A 23,699-nucleotide genomic window follows, 5' to 3' on the forward strand; every position below is an offset into this window, starting at 1 on the left:
ACAGGGATAAACCTTGAAAAATATTACGCTATTTAAAAGAAGCCAGTCACAAAAGGCTGATTCTATTTATATGAAATGTCTGGAAAAGCAAATCTACAGAGACTGAAAAATAGAGTAGTGACTGTCTAATTGCTGAGGTTTGATGGAAGAAGTTAGGAGGAAATGGGGACTGATGGTTAATGGGTACAAGGATTCTCTTTTGGGGTGATAAAATATTCTAAAATTGACCATGGTTATGTTTGCATAACTCTGAATATACTTAAAAATATATATATTGAGCTGTATACTTTAAACGGGTAAATTGTATGGTACGTGGTGTAAAGCTCAATAAAGCTGATATATATATGTAATTTGTATAATTTATATATAAAGAGAGAGAGAACTATTAAGCCAAGGGATCTAAGGACCTCTAAACCCAGGTTTAGAACAGGTATCACCCTTATCCCTCAGGGGATAGAACCAACTGTAATATAACATTTCATTTATCAAGTTGTGCCTAAAATGCTAATGAAGAGCTCTCTAGTAAACTGGCCTAGATCTCAGAGCCAAGATAGAAGATTTAAGGTGCATTTTTTCTTGCCCTAAGCCTAAACTTGAATCTTGCAATTTTATCATCCTATGCTGGGTGTGATGATAAGAGAGCAATCAAAGCATCTGGGAGTATCGCAAAAGAACCAGATGGCTGAACTTCAGTGCATGAAAGGGAAATGCCCTCCTAACATTTTGGCCCCCTTAAAGAAGGAAATAGAACAAAACAGAGGGAAAGGTAGAGAGCAAGAAGAGGAGGGGAGGGGATAAGGAAGAAGTCCAGTGACTGTACTCACTGTAAATGTGGCTCTATGCCTACAATCAGAGAGTTACTGTCTCCTCTTGCAGAAAAGGGAGGAGAGGATGAGAAGAGGTAGATAGATGTTCCTCTTCTAGATGATCTTAGTGGGAAGATTTTTGACAGAGATATAGAGAGATGCAGATAGTGGAGAGGACAGGCTCAAAGCAAACCTGAGCAGAATGCCTCCGTGAACGCAGAACGCCTTACCGTTCCTTGAAACCAAAGACCCATTAGAGGAAGATGCTCATGTCAAGATTTCTGAGTAAGATTTTAACCCGGAAGGAAATTGCCGAATTATTAAAGCAATCTGTGTTTTATAGTAAGGTTACAATTTTTGGTATAAATGAAGTGTTTTTGCAGATGTTACCAGATATTTTGTGCAGGGGAAGCCATCCATCTATATTCCTAGAGCTTTACTTTATTAGTACTTGGTGTGGTGGGTTGTTTGTTTTTGTTTTGTTTTGTTTTGTTTTGTTTTGTTTTGTTTTCAAAGCCTTCTTCCCTTCTCAGTGCACTTCTAGTCGTGGTACAATAAAGTTCTATTCACAAAGAAAATGAGGATGGCAATGAGCTTCATAATGCTTTAGAAGAGACACAGCTAGAGACATGTTTTCTGGTGCACTGATTTGTAAATGGGTGCCTTTGATGAGAACAGTCCTTTTCCTTTCTGGGTAGCTCCCAGAAACGGCACCAGGCTGCTGTTCAGTACAATTAAGTAACCCAACAACCCCCCCCCTCCCCGCCCCGAAGGAGGATATAGGGGGTTTGCTGGGGAGCCGTTATGGCTGAGAGCAATGATTCTCTATGCAGACTTCCTGCACTCTGGTTTTGGGTTGAAACTTTCTCTTCATGCTTTCGAACTTTCTTTTGGGCCCTTTTCTTAGATGTGACATCTCTGTTAAACGATTATGACCACCAACTGTCATGCTGTGCCACCCATCTTCTTACCTCCAGAAAGTTTGGTTTTCTAGAGAGCATCACCTCTGGGTAACTCACATTTCTAATTCAGACCTGTAATCAGAGTTTTTGTTGGGGCACCTGGCTGGCTCAGTCGGTGGAGCATGCGACTCTTGATCTCAGGGTTGTGGGTTTGAGCCCCCTATTGGGTGTAGAGATTACTCAAAAATAAATCCCTTGGAAAAAAAGGAAAAAGAAAAAAAAGAACTGCAATCAGGATTTGTTTCATTGTACACAGAAGTGATTTGTTCATGATTTCCTTCTCTTTTGCAAAATTCTGGTGTATACAGAAAAGGAATCAAAATAGTATAATGAACATCCATTATCTATCACCTAGATTAAACAGTTGCTAAAATTGTGTCATATATTCTTCGTTTTCCTTTTGGCTTTTTTGGTCTGAAGTAATTTAAAGCAAGCTATAGAAATATATATATTTCACTAAACATATACTAAATATATTTATATAAATACTTCAACATTCACCTTTAAATAATAAACACATCTTTCTTAGGTAAATGCAATTCTATTAGCACACTTAATAAGATTCAGATAATTTTTCAATAGCAGTTAATATCCATATCCAAATATTCTCTATTTGTCGCCAAAACGTCTTTTTTAAAAATTGTGTGGGAAAATATACATAATGTAAAATTTACCATTTTTAAGTGCATAATTCAGTGGCATTAAGTACATTCACAATGTTGTGCAACCACCACATTTCTAGAACTTTTTCATTATTATAAATAAACTCTATACCCTTTAAGAATAACTTAAAAAAAAAAACTCATTTCTTCCTCCCCCAAATGTCTTCTAAAAATGATTAATTCAAACAGGAGCCACATATTTCATTTGGTTATTATGTTTCTTATGGCTCTGAATTCTAGAGCTGTCTCCTTGCACCACACCCACATACATTTTATTTTTAAGACATTGACTTCTTGATGATTCTGGACTAATTCTACAGAATGTCCCACCTTCTTGATTTGTCTGATTGTTTTCTCATGGTGTTGTTAAACTTGTTCTTCTGTTCTCTGTATTTTTTTGTAAGCTCAAAATTGAATCTAAAGGCCCAATAAGAATCAGATTAAACATTTTGGTAAGAATGCCTCATAGGTAATGCTGTGTGCTTCCTCCTATATCACTATTAGGTTGTACATAACATCTGGTTGTCCCACTATTTATTGTTAAGCCTGATACTGATCACTAGGTTAAAGTGATGACATCTTACTAAAAACGGGTTTTTAAAAATGGGGACTTAAAAAAAAATGGGGACTTGACCAATTACACTGTTTTAAAATGATTATCCTTACTTTGAAGGTTCAGATAAAGGGGCTCTGAGTTGTTGTCTGGCACCTAGGAGGCAGCCTTTATCCTGTATAAAGGATAAGAGGATTAAGACTGAGACTTTATCCTCTTTATGGAGTAGACACAGAAGTTCAAGTTTATCTCTGAGAGTGGTCAATCAGAGTAGAGATTTCTGGAATATGAATTCTAACAGAGACTACTTTTTCTCTGGGCCCAGAAGAAGTTACTCTGAAATTGTTCATTAGCCAGAATTTAACCATTGGCAAATTGACCTTTTTTGCTAACACTTATTAAAGGGATTCCAGATACAGAAGAATCTTTTTTTTTTTTTTGTCCCCAGAAGAATCTTTTATGGCACTTTAAAATAACTCCTCCACCTGCCACTCCTCCCCACCCCCCAAAAACCACTTTAGATTCTAGAACAAAAAATTAGGAAAGAACATTTTCTTTGGATGAAGAATAGACAGATCCTTAGATGTTTCTTGAGTACTGTTCAGAGTAAGGAAAAAATATGCATTGCTCTCTTTGCTTGATGTTTACCTCTTGTTTCGTTAACTATTATAAATTAAATAGCTGATCCACTGAAAGTATAAGCAACTACACTAAAGGATTTCATTATTAAAACTAAGAATTTGGGTTTCTAAGGAAATGAGTTATTTTTATTTATTTTTTATTTTTTTTTTTAAGATTTTATTTATTTATTCATGAGAGACAGAGAGAGAGAGAGAGAGAGAGAGGCAGAGACACAGGCAGAGGGAGAAGCAGCCTCCATGCAGGGAGCCTGACGTGGGACTCGATCCCGGGTCTCCAGGATCATGCCCTGGGCTGCAGGCTGCACTAAACCGCTGCACCGCCAGGGCTGCCCGGAAATGAGTTATTTTTAATCTTAAAATCAACACTTTTATTTTATGGCAATTAAATATTCAAGTCAGTTAAACTCTGCTCAGGGTTGCTGTGCATTTCCAGATACCCAGAGGGGGTTATTTGATTATGATTGCTCATTTGTTTTTTTGTGTTTGTTGTTATTTTGTTTTTCAGCCAGCACAAAGATTAAACTGTTGTGAATTTTCTGCATCACAGGACAGAACTTAACCTAGGGTACTGGACGAACAATTTTCCTTTTACAACTGAAATCAACAATATCCTTTTTCTCCATTTATTCTGTAATTTTTTGAGATTCTGGCTTCAAAGTTACCAGTTGGGTAAGGAAAGTAGTGAAGGCCCCTTTGCGGCAACAGTTCTTCACCAGTAGCTCTCCCAGCAACCTGGCAACACATGCTGATAGCCTCCATCGGGGTTTATTATACTTGGTAATAAAGAACACACCAGCAGTTCACAAGACCAAATAGAGTAAAGGATCATCCATCCTTTTCCTTTTCTCTTTTTTCCCCCCTCTTTATATATGCCCCCCTCTTTTCTTCTTTTCCTTCCTTCTTCTTCTTCTGCCTGACCTCTCCTTGTCCTTCTCCATCCTTGCTCATTCTTCTTCCTCACTTTCTTTGACCACTCATTATCCTACATTGGTATGCTTCAGTGACTCCCCTTACTCCCACCAAATTTTATGGGATCTGAAGGATTTCCTACCTCACATTGGCCTGTGGTACATCACTGAACACTTGATAGAACCCAAGAAGTGCAAGAATCCTAGGGAAAGAGAATCCCAGGGAAGGAGGTCTGCACCTGGATCTATGTTCTGAACTCCCTCTGTCCAGTTCCTGTTTCCAGCCTGGGTTCTGTAGGATCTCACAGTTCAATACGGATAGAATAAGATTACTTGAACCATGTCCAGTACTTCAAAAAAGTCCGAAGTACATTGTATATTTACTCATAGTAAAGCTTGAAAAGGTTGACTCAATAATGGGAAAGCTTCAGGATGCCTGGGTGGCTCAACAATTGAGCGTCTGCCTTCAGCTCAGGGCATGATCCCAGGATCTGGGATCGAGTCCCACATCAGGCTCCCTGCATGGAGCCTGCTTCTCCCTCTGCCTATGTCTCTGCCTCTCTCTCTCTGTGTCTCTCATGAATTAATAAATAAATCTTTAAAAAAGGTAATGGAAAGCTTCTTTCCTTTTTGGAAGGCAGAGTTGGAAGATGGGGAAATTATGCCACATTCACCCACTGTGAAGAATATATCTTCATACTAAGAAGTTCTAGTTGGTTGCATGTATTGTCTAGAGTAGACAAAGCATACTGGAAAGAATGTGGGTGTAGAGGTGAGGCCAGAATTTAATTTCTAGCAATAAAACTTGGGCTATGTACTTAACATCTCTGAACCTTAGTTTACTTATCCATATAATGGGAGTAATGGTTTATATTTTATATTTTCAGACTACCTGAGGATTTTAGATAATGGAGGTAAAGCACTCGTTAATACAATACCTAGTACTTAGTAAATACTTAATATGTTTTCTTTGTAAATGTGATTTATTTGGTAAATAAAAATCTTTCAAAGCATATGGCCCTTAGGGGAAAAATGAATCTGTTCTTTGAGAAAAGAGATTGGGAGGTACTCATATATATATAACATAGCTCTACATGGTCATACCAATCACCCCTTAAGAACTTATGTTGTCTTTTTTTAGAGAGGGAGTGGGGAGAGAGCAGAGGGAGAGGAGGAGGAAAAGGGAGAGGGAGAGGGAGAGGAAGAGAGAGAAAGAGAGAGAGAGAGAGAGAGAGAGAATCTTGAGCAGGCTCCACACCCAGCACAGAGCCTGTTGTGGGGCTTGATCCTACAACCCTGAGATCACGGCCTGAGCCAAAATCAAGAGTCAGACACTTAACTGACTGAGCTACCCAGGCACCTCACTTAAGTCAAGTCTTGAGGGGTTTGACTAGGGGATGTACAAGGAGGCAGCACATCCTCTTTGTTGATGAATGGGTCCTTGGAGGGGGGATACTCAATTCCCTAATTATATATTAGCAACACTTTAAGCCCACCTGTTCTCTGGATTCCTATGTGATTTTGACTTAGCTCTGGTGGTTAGCCTCAAGAAGTACCAGGTCTGGGGATCCCTTGGGCCCAGGGTGTGATCCTGGAGTCCCGGGATCGAGTCCCACATCAGGCTCCCTGCATGGAGTCTGCTTGTCCCTCTGCCTGTGTCTCTGCCTCAATCTCTCTCTGTGTCTCTCATGAATAAATTAGTAAAATCTTAAAAAAAAAAAAAAAAAAAAGAAAAGAAAAAGAAAAAAGAAAAGAAATACCAGATCTGCTCCTGGATATCTGATTGTTTATGGAAACTTGGGATTTTGGATGCGAGGAAAAGGAATAGAGTGCCTTTGGAAAGGGAACAAAAGATGAAGCTTGTGGAAGAGATGAGGAAAGTCTGAAGATCATCGAAGTTTAGTTTGTTCCCTTTAAAAACGGGGTAATAGAATTTACTTCCTGAAAAGTACTGTCCCAAGCCGCCTTCTTCCATCTCAGCCCCAAAGATACTCTTCTAAACAATGAGACTGTCTCTTAAATCTCTTACCTCTTTCTGCCAAAGAGCCTTGGCTATTTCCCAGTTCATCCCTTTCTCTGGGCACCCCCAAGATAGGGAGATCAGTTTCCCCCTTTCCATTAATCACTGGAAGAACAGTGATTTTAAGATTTTTTTTTTAAGATTTTATTTATTTATCCCTGAGAGACATAGGGAGAAGCAGAGACACAGACAGAGGGAGAAGTAGGCTCCCCACAGGGAGCCTGATGTGAGACTTGATACCCGGAGTGGGAACACGCCCTGAGCCAAAGGCAGACACTAAACTGCTGAGCCACCCAAGTGTCCCAGTTTCCCACTTTCCATTAATAAGATCAGGTTCTTAACTACCAGCCAGAGCAATCTAGCATTTTCTAGAGCCCTTGTCCCAGGCCTCTGCTAAATTTCATTTGGTGGAGCATCTTTACAGAGATGACCTGTAGAATCCAGCTTTTAAGCTTGGTGTTTCTGTTAAGCAGGCCAAATGAATGTGGAATATTCTGTTTTAAGCTGAATTAATACCTTGTTATTTTAAAGGCTATAATAAGTTGTTTTCTAAATGTTTTCAATCAGCACATCTTTATTTGCTGTCCTTAACACCCAGAGGCTACTTGAAAAAGGATTTAGCTTTCAAGTCTGGTAAGTAAACAAAAGTTTCCCAATAATATCTTCAGGCAAGCGCCCAGAGACCTCATTTGTGCCACAGTGTTTGGCTCCCCGATAATTGTCCATTGGTCCAGTGCTCAACTAAACCTTGTGTAATCATTTTAAAAATGTACCTCCAAACACCAAGTTACTTACCAACTTCTTCTTCTTCTTCTTAATCACTATGTTCAGCAAAACACAAAAGCAGAAGCAAGACAGCTCTAAATGTGGTATAATCTGACTAGATCCTAGCATTTTAAGTTGAATAGGCTGTTTGGGGTTTATATGAAAGTGGTTTGGAGAAGGTTATTCACTATTCTCCCAAGAGTATGAAAGTGTCCAGAAGGGACTGGTTAGATAAGCAGCGACTAACATGCATGGCTTTAGCTCTGTGGGGATTTCTAAGGCTTTAAAATTAACTCCAGAATCCCCTTAAAATGCAGTATTCTCTGATGTTGAGCATGGTCTCTGATACCTTCTTTTATCTCAATCCTCTGACACTGCAGAAATTTACCCTAGTCTCTCTTACTACTTGCAATCAGGATAAAAGTTGGGAAATAGGGTTGTATTAATCAAGATAGACTATTACAAATGACTTCAAAATCTCAATGGTTTAACCCAATTAAAATGTATTGTTCTTATCACAGTCCAGTATGAATTGGTAGGGGTAGAAGTGTGTGGAATTTGGTTGTCAGTGTCCTTCTTATGCAGTAATTCAGAGATACATGCTTCTCCTAGCTTGTGGCTCTATCTTCCTTAGGTTCTCAGAATTCTTTCCATTCAGCCAGTGGGTGGGGGAAGAGGCCTGCCATCATCATCACGAAGGAGGCTTTTTGAGGCCCAGACCTAGAAATGACATCCATTATTTCCATCCATTTTCTGTTGGCCAAAAACTAGTCACAGTGCTCTGCCCAACTTAAAGAGAGGCTAAGAAGTCTACCTGTGTGCCCAGGACATAGCAGTTGCGGCCACAAGGGTAGACAGATAGCTCCTTGATGCACACTGATTATTCTGTTCTTGTGTATCATCAAAGGGATGCAAAATAGATGTACTGTCCTATTTTCAGGTTGCTTAATGCCTAACCTACCATTAACATCTTGGTCAGTTTCTGGAAAAAGTCCATCTGTCAACATCAGCATCAACCTCATTACCACCACAAATCAGTCCACACTGTGAACTTGTTTGTATTTAGGACTTTCCAAAGGTTCAAGATACCTGAACCAAGCCTGTGCAGAGGCTCTGATTTAGAAGTTGCCCATGCACTTGTACTTTGCTCTTCTTGTCAGATGGTTCCCATGACAAAATCTGGCAAGTAATGCACCAGAAGCCATATGTAATATCTAAACCAAACTTTGTCACATGGCACCTATGAGAAGAAAATAAATGTGTCATAAACATTTAAATAACTATCTCACACATCTTCAAAAACTATGAAAAACATGTGTTTGCTCTTTCTTAATCAATGTATTTTTCAGCTGTCAGAACTCTGTAACTGTCTGCACACTTGCTTCCTAGCTCTCTCATTAATCAATTTACAAAGGCTATTTCATACTTGGAGACATCTATTTGTCCTCATTGACTCACAGGCTACTATTCCCATTGAGATTTTAGCTATCCTCTCATGATGTTTATTCATCTTCTTATGTAAAGAGGATCATGACATGGACTAGACAAGCTAGTGAACACCCTGCTCTGTTTTTCTAATTGTGGTGGTAGGTCTTCACTGCCCATCCACACTTTCCTCTTACAATCCAAACTATGCATTTATTATATGGCTCATGGGGTTAAGAGTTCAGTCATCATTCATGTATTTATTCATTTCTTTATCCATTCATTCATTCTGAAATATTTATTGAGTACGTACTTATGTTCCTAGAGTCAGAGCAAAGAACAAACATATAAGATCCTTACCTTCATGAAACTTATGTGAGAAACAGAGTGTGTTATGTATCTATGTATATATTTTAAGTAAGCTCTGTACCCAACGTGGGGCTTGAATTCACCACCCTGAGATCAGGAATTGCATGTGCCATTGACTGTGCCAGCTAGGTGACCCTTAAAATGTTTGTCTGTCTGTTTGCTTGTTTATTTATTGTAAGCTCTTCGAGAAACAGATTCTAAATAAATAATGCAAAATATTAATTTAATTGTAATATTTGTATGGGAAAAAAAAGAAAAAAAAGAAAAAATATTTGTATGGGAAGTTCATTTTCTTTTTAGTGTTTGGATAAATCAGAATCACCAATAGTTATTTTGTTTTGCTTTTTTTAACTGAGGTCTTTGTTCCTCAATAAAAACCAGATCCTTAGGGTGACTGGCTCGCTCAGTAGGTAGAGTGTGTGATTTTTTTTTCAATGCAAAAAGGTGGTTTTATTAAAGGACCTGTGAGCAAAAAAAGAACTGTTGAGCATGGGATTCTTAATCTCAGGATTGTGAATTCAAGCCCCACATTGCGCATGAGCCTACTTAAAATAATTAAAAAACAAAACTGCTCTCTTTTAGAGTAATCATTCATTCACTCACCCATTCACTGATAATATTCATAAATATTATTGTAAAACTATTATTTACCAGGCTCTGTGCTAAAATTTCCAAATACAAAAATGAAAAGAGAAGATTCTTGCCCTTAAGGGTCACAATCCAGTTGAGTAAACTAGCATGAAACCACACAGTTACTATGATAACTGTCATGATAGAGAAATATGAAAAGTGTCACGAGACATTGGAAAAGGAGGACCCACAACTGCCTCCAAAAGTCAAGGAAGATGTTACAAGGGAGATATAGCACTAGGACTGAGGTTTGAAGGGTGAATAAGCCTTTGCTGAGTAGATAAGGAAGGGGATGAGATGGCTGATTGACCATCAAAGACTTGTGTTCTTCACAGTATGAAATTTTTTTGGCAAGTGGCCCAACTGATTGCCAATCCCCTAAACATCTAAGTGGGGCCAGGTGGCCAGTTCTCATTAATGGGATGTGAGCAGAAGTGATCTGCATCATTTCTGGATTAGGGTAAGAAATAAGTGTGCTGTTTCTTCCTTCTCTTTCCCAGCTGTGAGCTCTGAAAGTAAAGAAAGGACTCTAAAGCTTAGGGGATGAAAAAGAAATAATAAAGCTTAGGGGATGGCAAAGATACAAAGTAGAAGGACCCTGGGTGGAAGGCTGCTTGCCACACTGAACTGTTACATGACTAAGGAATAATATTCTATTGTGTTAATTTACTAATATTATTTAGCCTGTTTGTTACAGCAGCAACTCTACCTTGATTTTTACAAGGCAGTCCAAGCTAAATGAACAGTATGTGCAAAGGCTTACCAAGGTGAGTGTCTAACAGAGTACATGGTCAATAAATATTTGACACTGCAGTAAGAATATTATGGGGGAATAGAAATAGTCCAGTACTGCCATAGTATAAAATACATGATTGGTGGGAAGGGAGGGTGGCTGGATAAACATGGGCTGATCACAAAGGGCTTTGAATGCCAAGCTGAAGAATTTAGGTTTATTCTTGTGGAAGAAGGAAAGCCAATGAAGAATACTGAAAAGGTGAGAGGCATGATCACTAGAATAATAGGATCTTTGAGAAACAGAACACCCAAGAACCTGCTTTAATTTTCTTTAAATGTAAGGTGCTAATCCAAAGATGAAAGATAGGATTTCAGAACCAGAAGACATCATAGTCTAGTCAAAACTCATTTAGCCAATGAGGAAAGTGAGGCCCAGAGAAGTTAAGCACCTTTGCCAAGGTCACCTAGCTAAAACTTGGCAGAGTTGGGGACTAGACGGCTAGTCTCTTGTTGCCAGCCAGCTCTCCAGCATGGCTCTTTCCACTGTACCACAGTGCTTCAAAGCAGTTGAGACCAGCTGGTGTGCCTGTGTTTTCAGTTCCCTAATGAAGACATTGGGGATTTGGAGACAGGGTATTTTCCATGGAAGGCTGTCTTCTCTGTAATTCCTCATCTGGCTTGAACCACTATTTTGGAAAAGGTCCATTTTTCAGCATCAAATTTCCCTGGAGGATGACTGAGAATGTGCTTAGTGGCCTGTGGGGTGCCCTTGTACTTTCTGAGCTTTTGTTGGGAAGATGAGAAGAAACCAGTGGTAGAGTTTTAGCTCCTGGAAATGCTGCTTGGTTCCTTGGCATCTGGGGAGTTGTTGGTCCTCTTAGCGACTATGGTTCAGCCTGCCAGCTGACTATCCTTCAGTGTCAGATCCAAACATCTTTAGCTTGTCTGTTTAAAGGGTCAGCCCCTATGGCTAGCATTTAAATGTCATTTTCTGTTCATCACTTCACTACCTCTGTTTTCACGTATTATTAAGAGATTCATTATTCATTATAATTATTTTTACTCTATCCAAGGCAATGGGACATACATTTTTTTTTAACAGAAAGTATAGGCACAGGGACAACTGTGCTGAGGCCAATCTCAGAGAAGCATGACATGTGGTCTCACTTAAGGAGGACCAGGTATTATTGAATTATTTTACAACTAGGGAAGCCAGAGCACAAGTTAGGGCACAAGTCCAAAAGTCTCCAAGAAATCCGGGGAAAAATAAATTTCTTAATGTTTTTCCATCTAGAGTTTTGCGACCATCTCGTTCCCTGGCCTTTGGTTCTATCATCTCTGTCTCCCCTGCACGTTGCTTAATTACTAGCTTGGTTGGTTAGGATGAAGTATTAATGAAGATGAGATTGCTGCCTTACTCCCAGAGGAGTCTCTTGATAGCACCCAAAGACAATGTCTTATGCAGTGGAAAGTGCTTGGGCTTTGAAGTTAGAGAGACAACTGCCACTCATTAGCTGTGAGATCTTGGGCAAGTTTCTTAATCTTTCTGAGCCTCAGTTTCCCTTTTATGTGAAAAAGGAAAATAATGTAAATACTGGGGGTGGTTGTGGTATTAAATGAACTGACATAGGTAAAACTCTTCTCTTTATGCTGAGCACACAGTTGGCTCTTAACAAGTGTTATTTCCTTTTCAGGTTTCTGAGAAGTATCCCTTAATAGTATTCTTTTCCCCAATCCCCATCCCAGGTTCTGGTCAGGATGAGAAATAAGACGAAAGAGTGAGCAGATGGAGACCAAAATATCACCTTGATTGCTGATAAATGCTGTTTCTTGTGAGAAATAATGGGATTCTAAATACTAAGTGAGTTTCAGAATTAGGTAGACTTATTCACCCAGTCACAAGTAACATTTGATCAGGACAGGCCTTTTCATGCTAAGGGTGGAGATGATGGTAAGAAGGGGAAGGGACCCTGCTCCCAGAGGAGCAGAGCAAGGTGACATCCTCACTGTGGGTAGGCAGATACCTAAGAGGAAGAAAAGAGCAGCTGAACTGAGCATGCCCTGTATACTTCACTAGATTAAGTTCCTCCTCTAAGGAGGAGGGACAGGACAAGGAATAAACAGAGGCAAGGAGTGCCAAACCTCACAAAGGAGGAAACCTCTGAAGCATCTCCCACCTCCCACCCCCCAATATTTCCTTCCTCCGGTCCCCTTCCTCTATTTTGTGCCTGTTACTTTTCAGCCACTCTGCTCATGAAGGACATAACTGTCAGCATGTCACTGTGGGCAGCCTCAGAATACAAAAGGTTGAGAGAAAGGTGTGAGAAAGGGAAGGAGAAGTTGGGTTGAATCATTGGTAGAGAAGGAGGGGGGGCACCTGACTCCAGAAAGAGAAGCCTAAGTTTAGAGTCAGGGCTTAGACATCTGAAGGGAGAATCAGTATTCAGAGACCTGTTCTAGACAGAAGGGCACTGCAGGATGGTAATCAGAATTTCTAGACATGGGGCAACAACCTATGACCAAATCCCAAGAGGACAGGAGGGCATCAGGGTTACAACAGCACTCAGATCTGACCTATGAGTCAAGGAACTATGTCTCCTAGAGATGTCTCTCAATCTCAACATTGAGTTATATACCCTCTGTTCTAGTTTTTAATCTTTAAAATATAAGCATAGTTCGGGACACCTGAGTGGCTCAGTGTTTGAGCATCTGCCTTTGGCTCAGGGCGTGATCCCGCATTCCGGGGTTCGAGTCCCACATCGGGCTCCCTGCATGGAGCCTGCTTTTCCCTCTGCCTGTGTCTCTGCCTCTCTCTCTGTGTCGCTCATGAATAAATAAATAAATAAATAAAATATTTTTTAAAAAAAATATAAGCATAGTTTGTTATAAAACTAATACTTGCTCACGATGGAAAATTCAGAAATACAGAGATATAAAGAAAAAAACAAAAGTAACTCATAATCTCTTCACAATAAAAAAATAATGTTAACTGTTAACTCTGACTGTATTTCTATTCATTCTTCTATGCATATCATTATACAGATATGATTTTATCTCTACATGTTAAATTTGCATGCTGAATTTTTTACTGAATGTTATAATCATTTCCCCATGTTATTAAAAGTTCTCAGTAATTAAACATCATTTTAAATGACATTTTCCCTGGTTTTAAGCACATCTGGATCAATCTCTATCAATTTATGAAAATCCCAAGGGTCTGGAGAGAGCTTCTTCTCTAAGTATTTATCTTTTGGGGGGTGGTGAACAGTGCATCCTCAAAGGCCAGGGCTCTACAGGGCCTGTGCAAAATAACTACTGCACAGTACTTGATCTTCTGGAAAGATCTCATATTTTTAGGTTATTTAAATCCCACCTAGTTAACATACATTGTAATATTAGTTTCCATATGACACCTGGTGCTCATCACAAGTGCATTTCTTAATCCCCATCACCTATTTAACCCACTCCCCTCCCGCTTCCCCTCTGGTAACCATCAGTTTGTTCTCTATACCTAAGTCTGTTTCTTGGTTTGCCTCTCTTTTTTTTTCTTGTTTGCTTATTTCTTAAATTCCACATATGAGTGAAATCAAATGGTATTTGTCTTTATCTAACGGACTTATTTCACTTAGCATAATGCTCCACTCACGTCATTGCAAATGGGAAAGTTCTCAAATTTCTAATAATTGATAAAATGAGTGATCAGAAGATGCCATCCTGCAAAATGTGGTAATTCAAAGTACAGGTCTTTCTTATACACCACATCATTGTTACATACTCAAAGGACCACTAGTTTGCCATGGCTGCCATAACAGAATACCACAGAGTGCCTTGAATGATAGAGATTTATTTTCTCACAGTGTTTAAGGCTAGAAGTCCAAGATGGAGGAGTCATCAGGTCCCCTGAGGCCTCTCTCCTTGGTTTGCACATGGCTGCCTTCTTGTTATGTCCTCACATGGTCTTTTCTCTGTGCATGCACAGCGCTGGCGTGTCTCCATGCATTCAAATTTCCTTTTTTTTTTTAAAGATATTATTTATTTATTCATAGGAGATAGAGAAAGGAAGAGACATAGGCAGAGGGAGAAGCAGGCTCCCTGTGAGGAGCCCAATGTGGGACTCGATCCCAGGATCCTGGGATCATGACCTGAGCCAAAGGTAGATGCTCAACCACGGAGCCAACCCAGGTGCCCCAAATTTCCTTTTTTTTTTTTTTTTAAAGATTTTATTTATTTATTCATGAGAGACAGAGAGAGAGAAGCAGAGACACAGGCAGAGGGAGAAGCAGGCTCCCTGCAGAGAGCCTGATGTAGGACTCGATCCCGGGACTCCAGGATCACGCCCTGGGCCGAAGGCAGGCACTAAACTGCTGAGCCACCCAGGGATCCCTAAATTTCCTCTTTTTTTTTTCTTTTTTTTAATTTCCTCTTTTTATAAGGCCACAAGTCATACTGGATTAGGGCCCACTCCAAAGACCTCATTTTAATTTACTTACCTCTTTAAATACCTTATCTACAATATGTGTTTTTTGTGAACAGCTTCTTTCATTTAGGATGTTTTCAAGGTTCATTCATGTCATAGCATGTATTAGTGTCTTATTCTTTTTATGGCTGCAAACAGTCCATTGAATGTACATGCCACATTTTGCTTATCCATTACTGGTTTATGGACATAGTTTCTCTATACTTTTTAACCATTTACAAATAAAGCTGCTATGAACATTCATGTATAACTTCTTGTGTGGAGCTATATCTTCATTTCTCTTGAGTGTATGCCTAGGAGTGAAACTGCTGAGTAATCTGGTGGCTGAGTAATCTGGTGACTCCATGTTTTGCATTTTGTTAAATTGCCAAACTGTTTTCTGAAGTGGCTGCATCATTTTACATGTCTACTAGCAATATGTAAGGGTTGCAATTTCTCTATATCCTGACAATTGTTATTGTCTATTTTTACGAAAGCCATTCTTGTTGATGTGAAGAGATATCTCATTGTGATTTTGACTTGTATTCCCCTAATGATTAATGATGTTGAATATCACTTCTTGTACATATTGGCAATTTGTAGATATTTTTTGGAGGAACATTTATTCAGATCCCTTGCCCATGTTTTAACTGGGCATTTGACATTTTATTACTGAGTTGTAGTAGGTTTTTATACATTCTTTTTTTTTTTTTTTTTTTGGTTTTTATACATTCTGATGTGCTCTGTAAGGCACTAAACTTTAAAATTTTAAAGTCTAATTTATCTATTGTTTTCTTTCGTTACTTCTGCTTTTGGTGACATAGCTCAGAAACCATTGCCAAATCTAAGGTCATAAAGATTTACTTCTATGTTTTCCTCTATGAGTTTTATAGTTTTAACTCTTAAATTTAGGTCTGTGATCCATTTTGAGTTAATTTCTGTGTATGGTGTGAGCTATAATCCGACTTCATTCTTTTGCATGTGGATATCCAGTTGTCCCAGCACCATTTTTTGAAAAACTTTTCCTTTCCATATTAAATTGTATTTGGCACCCTTTTTTTTAAAAAAGGATTTTTATTTATTTATTCATAAGAGACCCAGAGAGAGGCAGAGACATAGACAGAGAGAGAAGTAGACTTCTTGCAGGGAGCCCATGTGGGACTTGATCCTGGAATCCTGAGATCACACCATGAGCCGAAGGCAGACGCTCAACTGCTGAGTCACCCATGCATCCCTGTATTGGCACCCTTATCAAAAAATCATTTGGCCATAAACATGAAGGTTTATTTCTGGACATTCAATTCTATTTCATCAATCTCTATGTGTAACCTTATACCTTTTGTTTTGATTATTATAGTTTTGTTGTAGGTTTTGAAATGAGGAAATGAGCATCTTTCAACTTTGCTTTTCCTCTTCCTCTTCAAGAGTGTTTTGACTATTCTGGGTTGTATTTCCATATGAATTGTAGGGTCAGCTTGTCAAGTTCAGCCAAAAAAAAATAAAAAGTTGGGATTTGGATAGGGATTTTATTTCATTTCATTGTTGGGTGGTTTATTGCTAGTGCATTGAAACACAATTGAGTTTTGTTTGTTGTCATTGTTTTTAAAGATAGATTTATTTATTTATTTATTTATTCATTCATTCATTCATTCATTCATTCATGAGAGACACAGAGAGAGAGAGAGGCAGAGACACAGGCAGAGGGAGAAGTAAGTTCCATGCAGGGAACCTGATATGGGACTCGATCAATCGGGGTCTCCAGGATTGCGCCCCAGGCCACAGGCAGGCACTAAACTGCTGAGCCACCCAGGCATTCCCACAATTGATTTTTGTATATTGATCTTGTATCTTGCCACATTTCAAAACTCATTTTATCTTACATTCTTAATCATGATGCTTTATTGCTTATCCTGCTCAAGGCATTGTGACTATAGAAAATACAAAGATAAACAAGATATGGTCTTTGTCCTGAAGAATTTATAGCCTAATTCAAGAAGTAAGGCATAATCCTATTGAGTAAATAATAGCCTATTACAGCAATGTAAAGGAAAGTACAGAATTGCCAAATGAACATTACAGATAATTGGAGCTCTAGCAAATTTCAAGGGATGGAGAAATAATTCAAAGTTGGAGAGATCTGGAAAAAATAGAGTAAGAAAGATTTGAAGGCTTACTCAGTCCCTCCCTTCCTTCCTTTATTCTCCCCTTCCTCCTTTAATTTTCTTGCTTTTTAAAAATCCTATCAGTCTCCCTACCTGGCTTCTTTAAAAACATTAATAGAAGGTAACTATGATTAGCTATCATCATTTCTCAAACCTGGATGATCATAAGAATCTATTGACAACTCTACTAAAAACACAGATTCCAGGGTCTGATCTCAGAACTATTACATCATATTATCAGAAGCTGGGGTATGGAAACTGCATTAAAATTTTTATCAAGTAGGTAGCTCAGTAGGTTAAGTGTCCAGCTCTTGGTTTCAGATCAGGTCATGATCTCAGAGTCATGGCATCGAGCCCCACATTGGGCTTGTCGCCCAACACAAAGTCTGCTTGTCCCTTTTCTCTGCTCCTCCCTGTGCTTGCTCATGTGTTTTCTCTCTCATAAGTAAATAAAATCTTTTACATTTTTTTAATCAGCTGATTCTGATTTTCAGCCAAGTTTGAAAATCTCTAAGTAAGATTGTAATAATAATACTCATATGTGGACAACCCCTAGTTTCAAGCTATTGCATTTCTGACTGTCAAGGATGCTCACAAATCCAGAAGGTCACTTACCTGAGCAAGATAGTGTGTGGGAATCTATGCAATGACTCCTCCATTAATGAAAAACATCTCAAGGTGTATACATTACTCCTTAAGGACTGAGTAGTTTCATCTGTATTTTGAGGATGGCTCTTCTCATAAACAAACTTTTGTTTTCAGTATTTAGAATCCTAAAAATCTCAAAAGATCCTTGTGCTGTGAATGACCCTCAGAGTCACCAGTGGGATTTATATTCACTATCCAGATTTAATAAATTGTAGCAGCTTTACCATACTTGCTTAAGATTTTTTTTAAAGATTTTATTTATTTATTTGAGAGAGAGAGAGAGAGAGAGTGCATATGTGCATGGACATGAGCAAGCAGAGGACAGAAGGAAAGGGAGAGGGAGAAGCAAACTGCCACTGAGTGGGGATCCTGACTTGGGCTCCCTTCCGGGACCCTGAGACCATGAGCTGAGCCAAAGTCAGATGCTTAACCGACTGAGCTACTCAGGTGCCCTTGCTTAAGATTTAAAAAAAAAAAAAAAAAGTTACAAAAGAAGATCATTCCATTCCATCTCTCTCCAGATGTAATCAATCTCTGGAAGACTATGGGGATACTTCCCACATGTTCTTATATTTTTACTACATAACATATATGTTTTGGGTATTTAAACATGTATATAAATAGTGTACACATTTTTCTGAAACTTTTTTTCCAACATCATGTTTTTGAGATTTATCAATGTGATACTTGTAGAGCCAGTCCATTCTTTATAATATGGTAATACTATACTATATACCACTTCAGTATAGTCCCACTGTATAAATATTTTAGGATCTACTGTGGGCAAATATTTGTTTTGTCTAGTATTTTGCTATTTAAAATCATGATGTAATTAATGTCCTTGCATATGCCTCCTTGGGTTCCTGTGTGAGAACTCTTCTAGGGAATACATCTAGAATGGAAACTACTAGAGAATAAAATACATATTCAACTTCACTAGATTGCTCTCAAGATTACTCTCTGCAGTGGCTGAAACTAATTTTTACTCTCATCAGGGATATGTGAGAATTTCTCTTTCCTATATTCATTCATTCATTTTTTTCTCTTTCTTTCTTTCTTTCTTTCTTTCTTTCTTTCTTTCTTTCTTTTTTTTTTTGATATTTAGGTGCATTTTATTTTTATTTTTTTTAAAGATTTTATTTATTTATTCATGAGAGACACAGAGAGAGTCTTTCTTTTTTAAGATTTTATTTATTTGTTCATGAGAGACACAGACACAGAGAGGCAGAGACACAGGCAGAGGGAAAAGCAGGCTCCTTGTAGGAAGCCTGATGTGGAACCTGATCCCAGGACTCCAGGATCACACCCTGAGCCAAAGGCAGGCACTCCACCACTGAGCCACCCAGGCGTCCCTCTTTCCCATATTCTAACCAACGTTGTCAAGCTTTTTATTTTTTTTATTTTTATTTTTTTAATTTTTTTTTTTTTATTTATTCATGATAGTCACACACAGAGAGAGAGAGGCAGAGACACAGGCAGAGGGAGAAGCAGGCTCCATGCACCGGGAGCCCGACGTGGGATTCGATCCCGGGTCTCCAGGATCGTGCCCTGGGCCAAAGGCAGGCGCCAAACTGCTGCGCCACCCAGGGACCCCAAGCTTTTTAAAAATACACGTATCTGGGCCTTATTTTCAGATTCTGGCAGGGTGGCTCTGCAGTGTACTTTGAAACAGGCCACAGGCAACCCTGAAACAAATATCATTGAGACCCTCTGCTTCATGTATATAGATAGGTCTGTATGCACAGCCTAATATACTAATATGTGAATTGGCGCAGTGAGAGCACTTTAGTGCTTTGTTGGCAATACCTGTGTTGCTACATTTAGATCTTTGAGGAAAGGGTAGAGAAGTACTGCTCCCCAACATACTTTACAGATGCATTTTGAATCAAACCGGGGTATGTGATTAACTACTACCCAGTCCACAGGCTAGTAGTTAATCTGAGGTCCTACCTTTGCCGTCTAAGTTTATGATGGGGGTGGGGGTTACTTTTTAGAAGTTGTCTTACCTCTTACTAGGTGTATGGCTGAGTGTCAGTTGTTAGGGCTTGCATACATGCCATTGCTTGGGGCAGCGTGCATTTCAGCAAGGTGTGCCAGGCTAACTGGGTGGTGTCACTGTAAGGAGCATTTGTGGCTTTTTCAAAGCCCTGAGGAATCTGAGAAGCAAGTGAGGGAATGATGCATGAAAACAAAAGGCAGTGGAAAAAGTGACCCGTCAGTAGGCTCCAAAAGGCTAGAATGCTCTGTCCTTGTTATTACTGCTTCATGAAAATGCCACCAGCGTCCTGGCAAAGTCTGAAAGGTAGAGGCTTCTTGAGAAAACAAAGACAAGTGATATATACTTTGAGGCTGGAATCTGGTTTCCCAGCTTCCCTACTTTCCAGTGGGAGCTACAGGGTGAAGACAGGAAATCCTCTGTCCCTTGGTGGGTTTAGACCGGTCTTTCCCTGTCTCTTGGCTGCTTTCCCTGAGTTGAAGCAGCCAGCTCTGGTCTCAGAGGCCTAGCAGGGCTGGCCTGGGAGGGAAGTTGGGCGGTGCCCCAGACTCAGCTGTTCCTCAATAAGTGATGTGAAGGTCACCACCCTAGGGGAAGGAAAAGGCTTTAGCTATATTTCCCATTCAAAGAAGTGTGTCCTTGTGTTGGGCAGTGAGACCAGGGTGTGCTCTCATTCCTTGCCTGCTTTCTTCTGAGCTAGTCATGTGCTGGTACCACACACTCACAGGATAGCCTGCCTCGGTTGTCAGAGATGAAGCAGAAGCTGAGGAAAGGTAAGAGAGTTCATTGAGTTCACGGGATGGCTATTTGACTAGTCATTATTGGACTTGTCAGAAATCTACCTCTGCTTTCCCTTTGGATAATCTCCTTTCTTTGACATACAAAGTACCTAGATGCAAAATAAGGAGGTACTCAGCATTCTCCTCCTTTCTTAAAAAGTAGCTATGGGGATAATGAATAAAAATAGGTCTTTGTGAATACAATAGGGCTGAGCTGAGGGTGTGGTTTGCTTGGCAATAGCTCAGGCAAAGTTATTTTTCTCTTGGTCCCTGAATGCTCTTGACATTGCCTCTGCCTGATGAAGTCCTAAAAGACCAGCTTGAATGTGACTTTTTTTGGTGAAACTCCCATCAGTAGAGTTAATCATTCCCTTCTTTCTGGTTCCATAGCATTTTTTTTCTTATAAAAAACATTCATCAAATTGTGTGACAATTACTCACTTGGGATCATGCCTTATTCTGTGTGTGTGTGTGTGTGTGTGTGTGTGTGTGTGTGTGTTTTCCCAGCATTTATGAACCATACTTTTTTTTGGGGGTGGGGGGTGAACTATACTTTTAACATAATAGTCCTTTGATAAATATCTACTGGATGAACCAAAGTTTCTGAGAAAATACCAATACCAAGCTCTTCTATTTTCTTAATTATCCTTGGTCTTTTCCTCCTTAGGGTGAACTGCATAAGTTTCAGCTCCACATAGAAGAAGGGAGGGCATGCTAAAACTAGATGCAATTTTTTTCTGAGGAATCACTCCAGCAGGAATAGGTATTTCAGATATATCATTCTGTTAACAGGTGCAGAAATTGTTTCTGGGAAACATTGCCATTATTATCTCTGAAAGGCAAGTCAGTGGAAATTTTTATTTTCCATTTACAGATGGACAAATGGAGGCTTTCTTTCTCATTTACCAATTACAGAATGTCCACTCTGTTCTAAAGTACTGTGCTAGGATTTTCATGGGATACAAAGATGTACACGACAAGGTTTTTGTTCTAAAGAATGTTATAATCTGGTTAGGATGAAAATCTATTTGCATGCAAAAGTAACAATGACTTGGGAACATTTAATTTAAATCATATGAGTGGTCTAAAAAGAAGTACCAAAGGGAATAGAGGAAGGGAGGCAAAATAATATCCAGCCAAGGTGATCAGGATATTATGGTGGTCAACACAATATTTGAGATGAATAGATTTTTGTGCTAGTCATTCTCCATTTAGCCCCCTCTATTTTTTTTCTTTTTTAAAAGATTTTATTTATTTGACAGAGATGGAGCACTGAAGCACAAGCAAGGGAAGCAGCAGGAAAGGCAGAGAGAGGGGGAGAAGCAGGCTTCTGTCTGAGCAGAGGGCTGGATGCAGGGCTCAATCCCAGGATCCTGGGATCATGATCTGAGCTGAAGGCAGATGTTTAACTGACTGAACCACCCAGGCTCCCCAAGCCCCCTCTATTAGTTCCTGTGACTGCCATAACAAATTACCACAGACTGGGTGGCTTAAAACAAACGAATTTTAGTTTCTCACAGTTCTGGAAGCTAGAAGACAAAAATCAAGGTTTTGGCAAGGCTCCGTTCCCTCCCTAGGCTCCAGGGCAGAGTCTGTACCTCAATTCTTCCAGCTTCTGACAGCTCCAGGCTTTCCTTGGCTTGTGGCCACATTCACTCTGATTTCTGATCCTGTGGTCACATTGTTACCTCCTCTTCTTTCTCAAAACTCCCACTATTTCTCTTTTATTAGGTTATATGTGATTATATTTAGGGCTCACCCAAGTAATTCAGGATAAGCTCCTCCTCTCAGGACCCTAAATTTAAGAACTTTGTGCCATATACTATAACATTCTCAGGGTCTGGGGATCAGCACGTGAATGTATTTTTTGAAGGGGCCACTAGTCAGCCCATGACAGACCCCTAGCCTTCCCTGCCCTGCTGTGTGCCCCATGAGGCTGTTACTGTGATGATAATAATAATCTGGACTCTACTGTGCACTGGCTCAGTGTTGAGTCTGGCCAATGGGAAGCATCAGCAAGTATGGGGGGATGAAAGGGGCGTGGAAGTATTTCTTCTCCTTTCCTCCTTTTTTAGTACCCTGGTCTGGCAACAGCAATAACCTCCTTCTGGCCTCCTACAACATTATTTGCTTCTCTTGTCTTCAGCCCTGAGTTTCCACTCTTGTAGTCCTTAGGTGTCTCAATATTTCTCTTAAGTGCCCCAAACCCTGCCTACATCCTTGCAAGTAGTGTCTTCATCAAATTATTTTCAAACCCCCAGCTGAATGTACCTTCAGTTTCCTGCCATGATCTTGCCGGATATAGATATGGAGAGGCAACAATTTAATTTCCAGAATAGACAGGCTCAGGTCACTTCAATCTAAGTTTAAGTAATGACCAGTGGGAACTGGAAGGTGATTCAGCACACAGTTTGGCCATAGCAGCTGGGCTATCTTATGGCCTCTTCCGCAGTAAATATCTGTTGCTCTGTGCTCTAATTATTTATGATTGGGGCTCTCTGCTTCTGCTGCCCTTCCTAAGTACTTTCTATTCTTTTCTCTATTCCACAGTTTATATTGCATCATGGTTTCTGAGGCCACGTGAGTTCTGTTTTCATCCTTTCTTCTGTGTGTCTTTTAGCTTCTGTGCATTGCTAACCGCTGACTCCCTCTCTGAATTTCCATTTTCAACTCCCCCAAAGGAACTAACTGGGTTGGCAGCTCAACCACTAACTACAGACTGTTGGGCAGAGCTTTCTTGGCAAGTCATCACATCAGCATTGGTTTACTGCCCTAGGTTAGGTGCCTGCTCACGGAACACATGGTTTTGTTTGGAATGACAAACAATAAGTTGATAAATAATTTGGTTTCCTGTCTATTAGAAACTCCGAGGGGGTTATAGATGTGGCAGGTATTCTGATGCTTTCAGGCAGTTATCAAAACCCAGAGGTATTTCTGTCGTCCAGTTTAGGATTAAGGCTAGTTTTGAGCTATTGGTTAAGAGTCTTTTTACCGCCAAGGAGCCTTTTAATTATTTTTATTTTCTTCCTGATAAACTGTACCTTTTTTGGGGATAATACATGACTTCTATCAGTTATAGTGATAATACTTAAATTTATTATCAGCTATGATTATCTTCTAGAATTGGCCTCAATCTCTCACACTCTTGGCCTCTTGGGTTTGAGCCAAGAAAATTTAGGAAG

The 23,699-nt window shown here is 39.6% G+C and overlaps 1 protein-coding gene across 2 annotated transcripts in view; it reads left to right on the plus strand.

Annotated features, from left to right (window-relative positions):
- Positions 1–10,464: 10,464 nt before the first annotated feature.
- MKLN1 (muskelin 1) overlaps positions 10,465–23,699 on the plus strand; it is a 208,695-nt gene continuing 195,460 nt past the window's right edge. Inside the window, exon 1 of one of the 2 annotated variants that reach the window (XM_077857368.1) lies at positions 10,465–10,508. In XM_077857368.1, the coding sequence (XP_077713494.1) occupies positions 10,480–10,508 (29 nt within the window). In that variant the 5' untranslated portion in view covers positions 10,465–10,479. Of the gene's footprint in view, positions 10,509–20,425; positions 20,512–23,699 lie in introns of those variants that run through there. The other variant, XM_077857371.1, reaches the window with a different exon arrangement.

Source organism: Canis aureus, chromosome 18, assembly GCF_053574225.1.
Source record: "Canis aureus isolate CA01 chromosome 18, VMU_Caureus_v.1.0, whole genome shotgun sequence".
Classification (NCBI taxonomy): domain Eukaryota; kingdom Metazoa; phylum Chordata; class Mammalia; order Carnivora; family Canidae; genus Canis; species Canis aureus.